This window comes from Chiloscyllium plagiosum, unplaced genomic scaffold, assembly GCF_037043375.1.
Source record: "Chiloscyllium plagiosum isolate Xiang-an unplaced genomic scaffold, Cpla_swu_hap1 HiC_scaffold_5, whole genome shotgun sequence".
NCBI lineage: Eukaryota > Metazoa > Chordata > Chondrichthyes > Orectolobiformes > Hemiscylliidae > Chiloscyllium > Chiloscyllium plagiosum.
Window position 1 is genome coordinate 83428563 of NW_028270143.1, and position 15128 is coordinate 83443690.

The 15128-nt window shown below is 42.2% G+C and overlaps 1 protein-coding gene across 2 annotated transcripts in view; it reads left to right on the top strand.

Moving 5' to 3' along the window:
• The window catches only part of LOC122550022 (plexin domain-containing protein 2), a 431455-nt gene that overhangs the window by 210446 nt on the left and 205881 nt on the right, over window positions 1–15128 (top strand). For both annotated transcript variants that reach the window (XM_043690425.2, XM_087987374.1), the window contains 2 exons: window positions 3764–3910; window positions 4662–4731. In XM_043690425.2, coding sequence (XP_043546360.1) covers window positions 3764–3910; window positions 4662–4731 — 217 coding nt within the window. The remainder of the gene's footprint in view (window positions 1–3763; window positions 3911–4661; window positions 4732–15128) is intronic.

Below are 15128 nucleotides of genomic sequence, written 5' to 3' on the forward strand. Positions count from 1 at the left end.
CTGCATTCACTCATATTCCTCCCAGCCTTTCATATCCATTTACCTGTCCAAATGTCTTTTAAGTGTTGTAATTGTATCCACCTCTACCACTTCCTCTGGCAGCTCGTTCCATATACGCACCACCCTCTGTGTGAAAAAGTAACATTTCAGATCCATTTTAAATCTTTGCCTTCTCACCTTAAACCTATGTCCTCTAATTGTGGATTCCCCTACCCTGGGGAAAAGACCTTCGGTATTCATCCTTTCTATGCCTCTCAAGATTTTATAAACTTCTGTAAGGTTACCCTGAGCCTCCTATGCTCCAGGGAAGAGAATCCTAGCATATTCAGCCTCTCCTTATAACTCAAAACTTCCAGTGTCAGTAACATCCTCGTATATCTTTTTTGCACTGTCTCCAGTTTGATAACATCCTTCTTGTGGCAGGGTGACCAGAATTGTACACAGAGGCCTTACCAATGTCTTGTACAGTTGTAACATGACATCCCAACTCCTGTACTCAGTGCTCTGATGAACGCAAGCATGCCAAACACTTTGTTCACCACCCTGTCTGCTTGTGACACCACTTTCAACGAACTATGTACCTGTACCCCTAGGTTTGTCCATTTGACAGCAATCCTCATGGCCTTACCAGTAACCGTCTAAGCTCTGATTTGCCTTACCAAACTGAAACACCTCGCATTTAACAGAATTAAACTCCATATGCCATTCCTGACCCACTTGATCAAGATCTCATTGTACTCTTTGATAACCTTCTTCACTGTCCACTGTACCACCAATTTGGTGTCTTCCGCAAACTTACTCACCATGGCTCTTATATTCTCATCCAACTTGTTTATATAAATGACAAACAATGTTGAACAACAGTATTTCTAAATGCTATTTGTTATCCTTTGTAGTAGACTCCAACAGTTTTGCAACAACGAATATTGGCTAATTGACCTGTAGCAACCTGATTTTTGCCTCATTCCCTTTTTGAATAAACCTGAATCTATTTTCTCTCTGAGTAGTAAGTCAGGAGTGTGATAGAATATTCCCCACTTGTCTGGATGAATGCACCTCCAATAATACTCAAGGTTTAAAACCTGCCTTGGAAGTACAAGATGATAGGAATTGATACTATCCTCATTAAACTGGTTGAACTGAAGCTGAGACTGTTCTTCCTGCTCCCAAGGTTCCTGCTTCTTGGCAGTGCTGTGTTCTCTGGAGTGTGTGAGTGACTTGGTAGTGGTAAATATTAATTCAGTATGAAAAAAATGTAATTTTCATGATGACTACAATGTTGATTATCATAAAAACCCATCTGGTGCACTAATATCCTCTAGGGCAATAAACCTATAATTATTTCCTAGTATGCTCTGCTTGTGTCTCCAGTAACATGCTTGACTCTTTACTGCCTTCTAAATACTAAATGCTGGCCCGACAGCAATGCCCACATCATGTTATGAATTTAAAAAGTACCTTGCAGGTGGTACACAGCTTTTGGGGAGGCAGGAAGTGGGTTACTCACAAACACCAACCCATGTTACTGCTTCTCAACCTCTCTTCAGTCAATAAAAAAACCAAAGTATATACTTGTGATAATGGATAATTTGAATTATCATAGTACGGGCTGTAATAGTGATTATGGAAAGGATAAAGAAGAGGAAGTTTCTGAAGTGTGTTTTTGAAGAATTTCCTTGGTTCAATTATGAAGGTAGCATGGCTGGATCTAGTTATTTAATGGAGATGGGTTAAGTGGATCAAGTATCCATCAAGGAACATTTTCAAAGTATCATAAGGTTTGGGTTAGCTAAAGGATTGGACAGGTTTCAGTCTGGAGTTAAAGTTGGGGCATAATTTAGAGTGAAAGTCCAAAAGCCTTCTAGAGATATAAATAATGATAAAAGGGTAGCAACGAAAGGGGTGATGGCAGGGATGGGGGAACGAATTGGTGAACAAAAATAGAATCAACACATAGAAGCAAAAGGTATGATTGAGGTACTAATTGACTAGTTTACATCTGTCTTTTATCAATAACGGTGCTACCATGGTCATTGTGAAGGAGATGCTGTTTAAGACACCGGATGGATTCAAAATTGATAAATAGGATGTATTTGAAAGGCTGGTTGTATTGAAAGTTATTAACTCACTAAGACTGGATGGGATGCATTTAAGAATGCTGGGGAGAGTCAAAATTTCAGAGGTCCTGGCCATAATTTTCGAAGCCACCTTAAATACAGAGGCAGGCGGGGTGCTGCCAGAGGATTGGAGAACTGCACATGTTGCCCCTTCTTCACAGAAGGTGTTTAGAAATGGTAGTCCCGGCATCTACAGTTCATTGATGGGAAAGCATTGGGAGATGATAATATAAAATAAAATTAACAGTCACTTTGGACTTGTTAATGGCAAATTCTGTTAAATAACCTGATTGGGTTTTTTGATAATGTAACAGAGACAGTTGATGAGAATAATAGGGTTGATATGTTGACTTCCAAAAGCAGTTTAATATGTTGCAATATGATAGACTTGTCAGCAATGTCAAAGCCATGGAATAAAAGCAAAAATAATAGAACAGATAGGATATTACTAAAGTGACAGGAAAAGAGAGCTGTGAACTGTTGTTTTTCCACTAAAATGGGATTTCCTAAAGTTCAGTACTAGAACCACTGCTTTTCTTGATATTCAAAAGTGAACTACACTTGGGAGTGAGTGCAAAATGTCAACATTTTGAGACTGTGCTGCATTGTTGGAGGTGGTCTTCATTGAGTGAGATGTTAAACACAGGTTTTATTTGCCTTTTCTCATAGTAATCAAAAGACTAGTGGCACCACTTGAAGGAGAATCATGAATTGACTATCATCATCCATATAAATTAGCTTATCTTTCATCTTGTTTACTTTCTCTAAGATTTGTTTGGCAGTTGTATTTTACTACATCATAAAAGACTGCACTTGAGGACTAATTCTCTGGCGGTAAAGAGTTTTGTGACAACCTGAGCACGTGTGCAGTTCTGTACAAATGCATGGTCTTTCCAAATTGACTTTGCTTTCTGTTCTATGTTGATTCCATGGGGACAGACAATGAACAGGTCAAAACTTGCAAAGTTTTCCTCATTGATCCCACAAGAATGCTATGTGGGCCAACTTGCACAGTCTACATAGCTCAAAGCAGCCCTCCAAATATCTTATTCTCAATGTTTTCTCAGAATCTTATGGTGCAGTGAGCAACCTCCCCGCCTTTGAGTTAGAAGCTCCTGGTTCAAAGCCCACATCAGGAATTGGTAGCCAAGGAAGTGGCTGTCTTAACGTGGCCAGAGAGATTGAAGTGTCAACTTGAAGATCATTCCAGTACATACCAATAGTAGGTGGTAAGCGTAGGAGCGATTCCTGCTCAGCCACATGGGAGGAAGAAATTAGAAACTCCACAATCACTATATTCATATCCATTTCTCCATGCTACATGATGCATGTAAAAGTGCAATTCTGACTCCTTAGGTGACCGATTGCCTCAGTTGACTGGACAGCCAATGTGATCAGATTGGTCCCAACAGCGTGAAGTTAGATCCCTGTTTCAGCCGGACCTGCCTCCTTGCCCCAGCCTTTGCAGCCAACATTGCTGTATGGGACAGCCCGACCTTGGGGCAGACAGCTCAAGAAGGAGATATGTTTTCTGCTCAAGAATCCAGTGTTAAATCTTGAAGCATGTGTCACATCTGGCAATTCAATAACATTGGACTTTCATCTTGTAAAAGTATAATATGTCAATTGTACTCAATTATTTGCAGGAAAACACAGACCACAACTACTATACATCAAGAATGTTTGGGCCATCTGATCCAGAAACCAGGGAACTATGGGTTAACATGGATCAAATGGAAAAAGATAAAGTGAAGATTCACGGGATTCTATCTAACACCCACCGGCAAGCTGCTGTAAGTGTCATCTAACTATTATAATCAATAAAGTACATTTTCCAAATACCTAGAATAATTTAGATGATTGAATTTGAGTACATGATCACATTATTTTAGGAGTAAATACAGTATATGATATATTTCTTCATTAAACCCAAATTTATTTATTTCATATTATATTCATATGCATTTATCACTAATATACCATTAACATAGAAAGGTGCTTAAATAAAAAAGAAGGAAAATTAAATCAAAGTTAGTGCGGGTAACACAAAACGACAAGTGGGGTTTTTAAAAGTGGAGAGAGATGTAGAAAGATGGAAAAATCAGTGAATAAAATTCCCAGGCGCATAGTCATGAAAGCATCTGGTTGTCAGAGGGAACAACTACACTGTTCAGATTGGAAAAAAACAAAGAACTGGCAGTGTCTGTGGGGACAAACAGAGTTAATGTTTCAGTTTCTAGAACTGAAGTTCTGAAGAAGGTCCAATGGACCCAAAACGTTAACTCTGCTGCCAGGCCTGCTGAGTTTTTTCAGCTATTTCTGTTTAAAATGAAATATTTTATCAAGAAGTTTTCAATTTTTTTAATAAAGATATTTTAGACTGTTACAATTCTCACCTAAAAGTTCTAGCAACAGGGCGCTTCTAATTTCTTTAACTAATCATTATTGTGAAATAATGTAAATGAATTTTAATGATTGATTTCTCTTAAAACATTATAAGTTCTATTCATTTTGTTGACAAACTAATTTGATTACTTCATGCAGAGGGTAAATTTGTCCTTCCACTTCCCATTTTATGGCCATTTCCTGACAGAGGTTACCGTGGCGACTGGCGGTAAGTCCGTCTTGAATTTTAACTGTATTTTTCTGGTGATAAATGAATAATACAAGCAACAACAACCGATTCACTATTGCCTTCTCACACATTGATCAAATGCCCCTACGATTTGCTGTATTGACATTGATACGGAGGATAATGAGAATGCATTGAAACTGAGAATTTACTTTGGAGCTGAATTTCCTCAAGTCTTCTTTTACTGAAGGGCCATGGCCATATCCTCTCCCCTACCTGCGATGTTAGATTGCTGTCCTAGATTCAATCAGGTGTCAGAGGTGGAAAGCAGTCTTTTGATGCATCGGCTATCCAGCTCCATGTAAAACCCTGCTCCTTTTGGCTGTTGTAGTTGTTAATTTTTGCTTTCAGGATGTTGTTGGTTGTCAGTGCTTTAATCAATTTTTTAAAAAATCTGAAGCTGCGTTTCAATATTTTGGTTGACAATAAATGAACTAATATGTCTAGATTTTTATATTTTATATCTTTGTATATATTTTATATTGGTGTATAATTTGTAGCTTTTACTACCAATTTTATCATCAGTTATTTCTTTATTACTAAATTCTCTGAGAATTTCACAAGATATGAGGCAAGAACTTTCGAAAGCTGATTGGGGGCAGATGTTCGCAGATAAAGGGACGGCTGGAAAATGGGAAGCCTTCAGGAATGACATAACGAAAATCCAGACAAAGTATATTCCTGTTAGGGTGAAAGGAAAGCCTGGTAGCTATAGGGAATGCTGGATGACTAAAGAAATTGAGGATTTGGTTAAGAAAAAGAAGGAAGCATATGTAAGGTATAGACAAGATAGATCGAGTGAATCCTTAGAAGAGTATAAAGGCAGTAGGAGTATACTTAAGAGGGAAATCAGGAGGGCAAAAAGAAGACATGAGATAGCTTTGGCAAATAGAATTAAGGAGAATCCAAAGAGATTTTGTAAATAAGTTAAGGACAAAAGAGTAACTAGGGAGAGAATAGGGCCCCTCAAAGATCAGCAAGGCGGCCTTTGTGTGGAGCCACAGAAAATGGGGGAGATACTAAATGAGTATTTTGCATCAGTATTTACTGTGGAAAAGGATGTGGAAGATATAGAATGTAGGGAAATAGATGGTGACACCTTGCAAAATGCCCAGATTACAGAGGAGGAAGTGCTGGATGTCTTGAAATGGATAAAGGTGGATACATCCCCAGGACCTGATCAGGTGTACCATAGAACTCTGTGGGAAGCTAGAGAAGTGATTGCTGGGCCTCTTGCTGAGATACTTGATAGTCACAGGTGAGGTGCCGGAAGACTGGAGGTTGGCTAATGTGGTGCCATTGTTTAAGAAGGGTGTTAAGGACAAGCCAGGGAACTATAGACCAGTGAGCCTGACGTCGGTGGTGGGTAAGTTGTTGGAGGGAATACTGAGGGACAGGATGTACATGTAGTTGGAAAGGCAAGGACTGATTAGGGATAATCAACATGCTTTGTGGGTGGGAAATCATGTCTCACAAACTTGATTGAGTTTTTGGAGGAAGTAACAAAGAGGATTGATGAGGGCAGAGCGATAGATGTGATCAAAATGGACTTTAGTAAGGCGTTCAACAAGATTCCCCATGGGAGACAGGTTAGCAAGGTTAGATCTCTCGGAATACAGGGAGAACTAGCCATTTCGATACAGAACTGGCTCAAAGGTAGAAGATAGAGAGTGGTGGTGGAGGGTTGTTTTTCGGACTGGAGGCCTGTGACCAGTGGAGTGCCACAAGGATCGGCGCTGGGCCCTCTACTTTTTGTCATTTACATAAATGATTTGGATGCGAGCATAAGTGGTAAAGTTAGTAAGTTTGCAGATGACACTAAAATTGGAGGTATAGTGGACAGCGAAGAGGGTTACCTCAGATTACAACAACAGGATCTGGACCAGATGGGCAATGGGCTGAGAAGTGGCAGATGGAATTTAATTCAGATAAATGCGAGGTGCTGCATTTTGGGAAAGCAAATCTTAGCAGGACTTATACACTTAATAGTAAGGTCCCAGGGAGTGTTGCAGAACAAAGAGACCTTGGAGTGCAGGTTCATAGCTTCTTGAAAGTGGAGTCACAGGTAGATAGGATAGTGAAGAAGGCATTTGGTATGCTTTCTTTTATCGGTCAGAGTACTGAGTACAGGGAGGAGACCACATTGCTGCTGTGCAGGACACAGTTGGAATATTGTGTGTAATTCTGGTCTCCTTCCTATCTGAAAGATGTTGTGAAACATCAAAGGGTTCAGAAAAGATTTACAAGGATATTGCTAGGCTTGGAGGATTTGAGGTATAGGGAGAGGCTGAACAGGCTGGGGCTGTTTTCCCCAGAGCGTCAGAGGTTGAGGGCTGACCTTATAGAGGTTTACAAAGTCATTAGGGGCATGAATAGGATAAATAGACAAAGTGTTTTCCCCAGGTTCGGGGAGTCCAGAACTCGAGGGCATAGGTTTAGGGTGAGAGGGGGAAAGATATAAAAGAGACCAAAGGGGCAACTTTTTCACACAGAGGGTGGTACGTGTATGGAATGAGCTGCCAGAGGAAGTGGTGGAGGCTGGTACAATTGCAACATTTAAAAGGCATTTGGATGGGTATATGAATAGGAAGGGTTTGGAGGGATATGGGCCGGGTGCTGGCAGATGGTACTAGATTGGGTTAGAATATCTGGTCGGCGTGGACGGGTTGGACCGAAGGGTCTGTTTCCATGCTGTACATCTCTATGGCTCTAAGACTTGGGCCCTCTTCTTGTTCTATGATTAGCTTTGAAGACTTTAGAAGTTGATAAGGTATTTAACTTTAGGGGTGAAGGCTGAAGAGAATGAAGTGGACCTTGCAGTTAGTTCTGTAATACCTAATAGACACTCTACAGCCATTGTCAGTAGGTAAACATTCATAAGCTGATCAGAGCTTACTTATTTTTTCTTTTCTGGAAACACTGTGGCAGATTTTCAAGCATCTGAAATGCCAGCACTAAGTATGCTTGTAACAGCTGAACCCACAATCTTTAGTTTTTAAATTGGTTTTCTGATCTCTTGAAATATCACAGATTTCTATTTGCTTTTTTTTTCAACATGTGGTGTTAATCTGTTCAGAGTCCCCTGGGTGTTTTATGCATTTTGCAGTTTATTCTATGTTCGTATGGCTATCACATCTTCCTTTATTCTAACGGCTGGTATCTGTTGCTCATATAACCCAAATTCTAAATTAATGGTTCTGGTGGCGAATGTGGTAGTGCACATTTATTGAGTGTAGCTGCAGCAGAAAATTATTGTCAATGCTTGATAAGACAATAAATCTCCTTTTTAATTACTTAGGTGTACATTCTTTATTATCATATATAATTCAATTCAAATAAATAATTGATATGTTTTATCAAGACAATGAAAAGACAGATTATGTTGTGAAATCTGTCATTCATGCAGTCTATAAGCTGCAGTGTATCATTGCACAGTAATTATTATGATATGAATCCTGTTAATACATTTTCTGGTCTGAGGAGTTATTACAGTGATAAATGATGGCTGTGCAGTTTTTCTTTTAATCAGTAAAACCACTGCCAGTCATAATTTGTGATGAAGTTTTAAACAGATTAAATAAAAGCAGGTTGCAAGCTCACTAATGCAATGTCACTGTCACTGTGATGTCTCTATGAATTGCAGCAGTGGTCAGATTTGAAGGTAAGTGTTGATTGTGGATAGGAGCTTTGGAATCGGTGCAAATTGGAAGTGGAATTGCACTGGTCCACAGAGAATTGGCAGCAGCTTATTTCACAAAGAAACATACAAGATGGAGTTAACAGGTTATTTAAACATTTTGAGCAGGCTGGTAATTTTACGTGTCTTAAACCTGCAAATGTTACATCAAGGCTATCAGAACTCAAATGGTAAGAGACTTAAGGTGAAATTGAACCGAAAAAGAATTCTGAACAAAAATGTGTTAAAAATTGATTTATAGGTTGCTGCGTTGATGATACATCATATTATCTGTTCAGGCTAGGAAACCTGCTGTTTTAAATGTGAAGTATTGATTTATTTTACTTAGCATTTTGTATATTTAAAATCATTTCCTATTCCATACGTGCACATATGCTAAATTACGATACATTCCTGAATCTTATTTAAAGATCTATTTAATGTTTACAAACTGAGCAAAGTAGATTTTCTTATCTCCCAGAAATAAATAGTAGCCATAAAAAGTGCCCTATTTTTAATAAGGCAATTGCCTACACAATAGGGTTTGAGAATTCTGCAATAGTGGATTTATCTAATGGAATGAGGTTGTGATTCCAGATGTTGGTGATACAGGATACATCAGATCACAAAGTGAAACATGGCTTGATAACACATAAGTTTATTTTTAGTTTGGTTAACACAGTAGTCAGTGACTGAACAAACTATCAACAAGCTCTTTTCACTAAAGAGTACAGTGTATTATGCAAAAGGAAATAAGCAAATCGATATATACACAATTTAGAAAGATCTTAAAATGAACAATGAAAAGAAAAATTCAACCCTTTTCCCAGCAATATCCTTTGCAGTTACTCAAGCCCAAAGAATTATTACTCCTATCTTAATTCCATAATTCCTTTCTTAATCAGCAAGGCCGCAAACATTTCCTTTCAGCCCATTCTCGACAGTTTAATCAAATGTAATTCTCTCTGTTACTGTTTCTCCCGAGATACTTCACTGAGTTTTCTTAACTAAATTTCAAGAAAAGCCCTGCTAAAACAATTTAAGATTTATTTCCAGCTCTGAAAGGCTGAACTACCTCAAGCTCATCAACCCTCCTCCTGATATGAAATTATTCTTTTGAACAGAAACCTGGCTGTGGCCATATTCTTTCTTTTTGTATGTCCTTCAAGTTCATCTTTGTAAATGTTTCATCATTTAACTCCACATGTAATTTCTCTATTCATTTAGCTTAAGACATTTGCTTTCTTTGAAATGACGTTTGAACTCACTGTTCAAAAATGATTTCTGACCTTTGTTAAAAGAAGCAAGCCCCTTTCACAGAACTGAAAACTAAAATCTATTACAACTCAATTTTGAAGTCCAAGTGTCCGGATGATAATATATTAGAAACATTTATCACATATGCAGCAAAAACAAATGACCCTGAGATAGAGCCATAGAGATGTACAACATGGAAACAGACCCTTCGGTCCAACTCGTCCATGCTGACCAGATATCCCAATCCAATCTAGTCCCACCTGCCAGCACCCGGCCCATATCCCTCCAAATCCTTCCTAGTCATCTACCCATCCAGATGCCTTTTAGATGTTGCAATTGTACCAGCCTCCACCACTTCCTCTGGCAGCTCATTCCATACATGTACCACCCTCAGAATGAAAAAGTTGCCCCTTAGGTCTCTTTTATATCTTTTCCCTCTCACCCTAAACCTATGCCTCTAGTTCTGGACTCCCCCACCCTAGGGAAAAGACTTTGTCTATTTATCCTATCCATACCCCTCATGATTTTATAAAGATGATTATGATTGCCAAAATAGAACTGAATTATTAATTGGGAATGTGGTTGAAGCTTATTTTTGGACAGAGATCAGCAGAAATGACACATGTTCCTGTTGCAATGAGAGTGAATGCAATAGTCTCGGTCAGTAGACCATATTCAAAAAATAAACATAGCAGGTTGGATGAATATTCGGTATATGTTTGATAATATTTAGTATTCAAGGAGCATTGATGTAGTACATGAGATAGAGTCCATGTAACAGCAGCTTGAGATGGTCTGTGTCGGGAAACAATTTGATTAATCACTTTTCCTATTTGGTATTTTATACCAATGTTGCTGCCAGGAATAGTGATACTCCAATGAAAATAAATGGGCAGAATTTTATGGAAACCCATCGGCGACTTTGCAAATGAGAGTTCCAAAACATTCCTTGGGTTGGCCCCACCCTTTCTGCCGAACCCTGATCGGCTGCAACTGTGTGAGGGCAGGTGAGATTTAGGGTGAGCCCCCTGCTCTCAGTTGAGGCTCTTAGGTTTGAATTCTGCAGCTGGAGTTGAAGAATGAGGTGAATGCAAAGACATCAACTAGAAAGGTCCTATTTCCACATCAGGCACTCCCACCAAAGGCTGTACTCCCAGAATGCTCTGTCCCTCCTCTTCCTAGCCTCTTCATCAAGTATCACTGCTCTGACCAAGGGCTGTTAGTTCTGTCTCCAATCCAGAGAATTAAAAAGCTCTGGGGATGCTGTGGTGGAAGGGGATGCATTCACCACCTTCCATTCTGGAGGCACAAATAAATCTCCATCATTGCCCAAAAAAAATGCTTCTTTAACTTTGTCAGCCTAAAGCCCTTTGGTAAATTTGGCATTGTGCCTCATTTGAGTGGAAGTGGCAAAGTGTGGATTTTAAATTGGGTTGAAAGCAGTGTCAGCGATTGTGTTCCTGCTAATGTTCAGGCATATAATTACAGTGCAAGTCCTGATGAAGTAATTGGAACCAAACCAGCAAATTTAAACAAATACTCATCTGCCTTCTCCCTCAGCCCTTGACTTACTGCATTAACGTGGCCCAGTCGCTATCAACTGTTTGTCAGTTGAGGCCAGGGTGGTGATGATTTGTGAACCCACCTCATCCCCACTCCCATTACAGTATCTGTGTTTTCCTCTGCTATCAGATCCCACCCTTTTATTTGGAGTTGCCCACCTTCACTCTCATTGTCTTCTCTGCGCACTAGCATAATGTATCCCATCCCCAGGCTTCACTTTCCTAATTTCCCAGACACAGTATAGAGAGTCCCCAATAATCCCCTTGGCCCACCTCACCAGACTGACTATGAGGACGGTTCTGACAGAACCTCAGACTGATGTGTCCACAGCTCCCAATTAGCAGTGCTCCCAAACTGGTTCTGGATTAGTGGTGCTGGAGGAGCACAGCAGTTCAGGCAACATCCAAGGAGCTTCAAAATCGATGTTTCGGGCAAAAGCCCTTCATCAGGAATAAAGGCAGTGAGCCTGAAGCATGGAGAGATAAACTAGAGGAGGGTGGGGGTGGCGAGAAAGTAGCATAGAGTACAGTGGGTGAGTGGGGGAGGGGATGAAGGTGATAGGTCGGGGAGGTGAGGGTGGAGTGGATAGGTGGAAAAGGAGATAGGCAGGTAGGACAAGTCCGGACAAGTCATGGGGACAATTCTGGGCTGGAAGTTTAGAATAGGGTGAGGTGGGGGAAGGGGAAATGAGGAAACTGTTGAAGTCCACATTGATGCCCTGGGGTTGAAGTGTTCCGAGGCGGAAGATGAGGCGTTCTTCCTCAGGGCGTCTGTTGGTGAGGGAGCGGCGGTGAAGGAGGCCCAGGATGTCCATGTCCTCGGCAGAGTGGGAGGGGGAGTTGAAATGTTGGGCCACGGGGCGGTGTGGTTTATTGGTGTGGGTGTCCCGGAGGTGTTCTCTAAAGCGCTCTACTAGGAGGCGCCCAGTCTCCCCGATGTAGAGGAGACCGCATCGGGAGCAACGGATACAATAAATTATATTAGTGGATGTGCAAGTAAAACTTTGATGGATGTGGAAGGCTCCTGTAGGGCCTTGGATGGAGGTGAGGGAGGAGGCGTGGGCACAGGTTTACAGTTTCTGCAGTGGCAGGGGAAAGTGCCAGGATGGGAGGGTGGGTTGTTGGGGGGCGTGGACCTGACCAGGTAGTCACGGAGGGAACAGTCTTTGCGGAAGGCGGAAAGGGGTGGGGAGGGAAATATATCCCTGGTGGTGGGGTCTGTTTGGAGGTGGCGGAAATGTCGGCGGATGATTTGGTTTATGCGAAGGTTGGTAGGATGGAAGGTGAGCACCAGGGTCGTTCTGTCCTTGTTACGGTTGGAGGGGTGGGGTCTGAGGGCGGAGGTGTGGGATGTAGACAAGATGCGTTGGAGGGCATCTTTAACCACGTGGGAAGGGAAATTGCGGTCTCTAAAGAAGGAGGCCATCTGGTGTGTTCTGTGGTGGAACTGGTCCTCCTGGGAGCAGATCTGGCGGAGGCAGAGCAATTGGGAAACGGGATGGCATTTTTGCAAGAGGTAGGGTGGGAAGAGGTATAATCCAGGTAGCTGTGGGAGTCGGTGGGTTTGTAAAAAATGTCAGTGTCAAGTCGGTCATCATTAATGGAGATGGAGAGGTCCAGGAAGGGGAGGGAGGTGTCAGAGATGGTCCAGGTAAATTTAAGGTCAGGGTGGAATGTGTTGGTGAAGTTGATGAATTGCCCAACCTCCTCGCGGGAGCACGATGGATGGTGCCAATGCAGTCATCAATGTAGCGGAGGAAGAGGTGGGGAGTGGTGCCGTGTAATTACGGAAGATCAACTGCTCTACGTAGCCAACAAAAAAAACAGGCATATCTGATACCCATAAGTGTGCCCATGGCTACCCCTTTGGTCTGGAGGAAGTGGGAGGAATCAAAGGAGAAATTGTTAAGGGTGAGGACCGGTTCGGCCAAACGAATGAGAGTGTCGGTGGAAGGGTACTGTTGGGGATGTCTGGAGAGGAAAAAACGGAGGGCTTGGAGGCCCTGGTCATGTCGGATGGAGGTGTATACTGTAGGGGCCCCAAACTGGTTGAACCTGACCGGCAGGTTGACTGTGGAGAATGTTGAAGCATTGTTGGTGGTCTTTCGGGAATCATTGGAGTCAGGGGGATCCCAGAGGATGAGGGAATGGCTAATGAAATACCCCTATTTCAGAAGAGAGGGAGGCAGAAGATGGCAGAATTATAGGCTGGTTAGTTGTTATTAAGAATGAGGCTGTGGAGTTCTTGGAAGTGTTCTCTTCTTGAGAATGTAACAAGCAAGGTAGATAAAGGAGAGCCAGTGAGCAAATGTATTTGGATTTCCACAATAGTTTTCACAAGGTGTCACATAGGAGGCTGCTAATCAAGACAAGAGCCCATGATGTTAAGGGCAAGGTACTGGTGTGGACAGAGGATTGGCCGTCTGGCAGAAGGCAGAGAATACAGATAAAGGACAGTAGCCAGTGACTAGTGGGTTCTGCAGGGGTCAGTGGTGGGACCATAATATTCAAGTCATACATTAATGAACTGGATGAAGGAACTGAGGACATTGTTGCTCAGTTGACAGATGACACAAAGATAGGTGGAGGACAGGTAATATTGAGGAAGTGGTGAGATTGCAGAAACTGAAAATGTGTTGCTGGAAAAGCACAGCAGCATCCAAGGAGCAGGAGAATCCACGTTTCAGGCATGAGCCCTTCTTCAGGAATGAGGAAAGTGTGTCCAGCAGGCTAAGATAAAAGGTAGGGAGGAGGGACTTGGGAGAGGGGCAGTTGGAAATGCGATAGGTGGAAGGAGGTTAAGGTGAGGGTGATAGGTCGGAGTGGGGGTGGGGGCGGAGAGGTCAGGAAGAAGATTGCAGGTTAGGAAGGTGGTGCTGAGTTCGAGGGTTGGGACTGAGACAAGGGGGGAGGGGAAATGAAACTGGAGAAATCTGAGTTCATCCCTTGTGGTTGGAGGGTTCCTAGGCGGAAGATGAGGCGCTCTTCCTCCAGCCGTCGTGTTGCTATGGTCTGGCGATGGAGGAGTCCAAGGACCTGCATGTCCTTGGTGGAGTGGGAGGGGGAGTTGAAGTGTTGAGCCACGGGGTGGTTGGGTTGGTTGGTCCGGGTGTCCCAGAGGTGTTCTCTGAAACGTTCCGCAAGTAGGCGGCCTGTTTCTCCAATATAGAGGAGGCCACATCAGGTGCAGTGGACGCAGTAAATGATATGTGTGGTTGGAACTGCGATAGGTGGAAGGAGGTTAAGGTGAGGGTGCTAGGCCGGAGTGGGGGTGGTGTTGGAAATGCGATAGGTGGAAGGAGGTTAAGGTGAGGGTGCTAGGACGGAGTGGGGGTGGCGTTGGAAATGCCATAGGTGGAAGGAGGTTAAGGTGAGGGTGATAGGCAGGAGTGGGGGTCTGAGATTGCAGAAGGACTTGGACAGGCTAGAAGAGTGGGCAAAGAAATTGCGGATGGAATACAATGTGGGAAATTACAAGGTTTTGCATTTTGGTAGGAAGAAATCTGAAGCATAAAGAGACTTGGGAGCCTTAGCTCAAGATTCTCTTCAGGTTAACATGCAGATTCAATTGGCAGTTAGAAAGGCAATTGTAATGTTAGAATTCATTTCAAGAGGGCTAGAATACAAGAATAGATATGTACTGCTGAGGCTGCATAAGGGTCAGGTCAGACCACATTTGGAATATGTTATAAGCAGCTTTAGGCCCTGTATATAAGGAAGTGTGTGTTTAGATTGGCATTGCAGGCGGTCCAGAGGAGATTTACAAAAATGATCCCGATGATGAACGGTTTGTTATATGAGGAGTGGTTGAGAATTCTGGGTCTATGCTTGATGTGTTTGGAAGGATGAGGGGGGGGGATCTAATTGAAACTTACAGAATACCG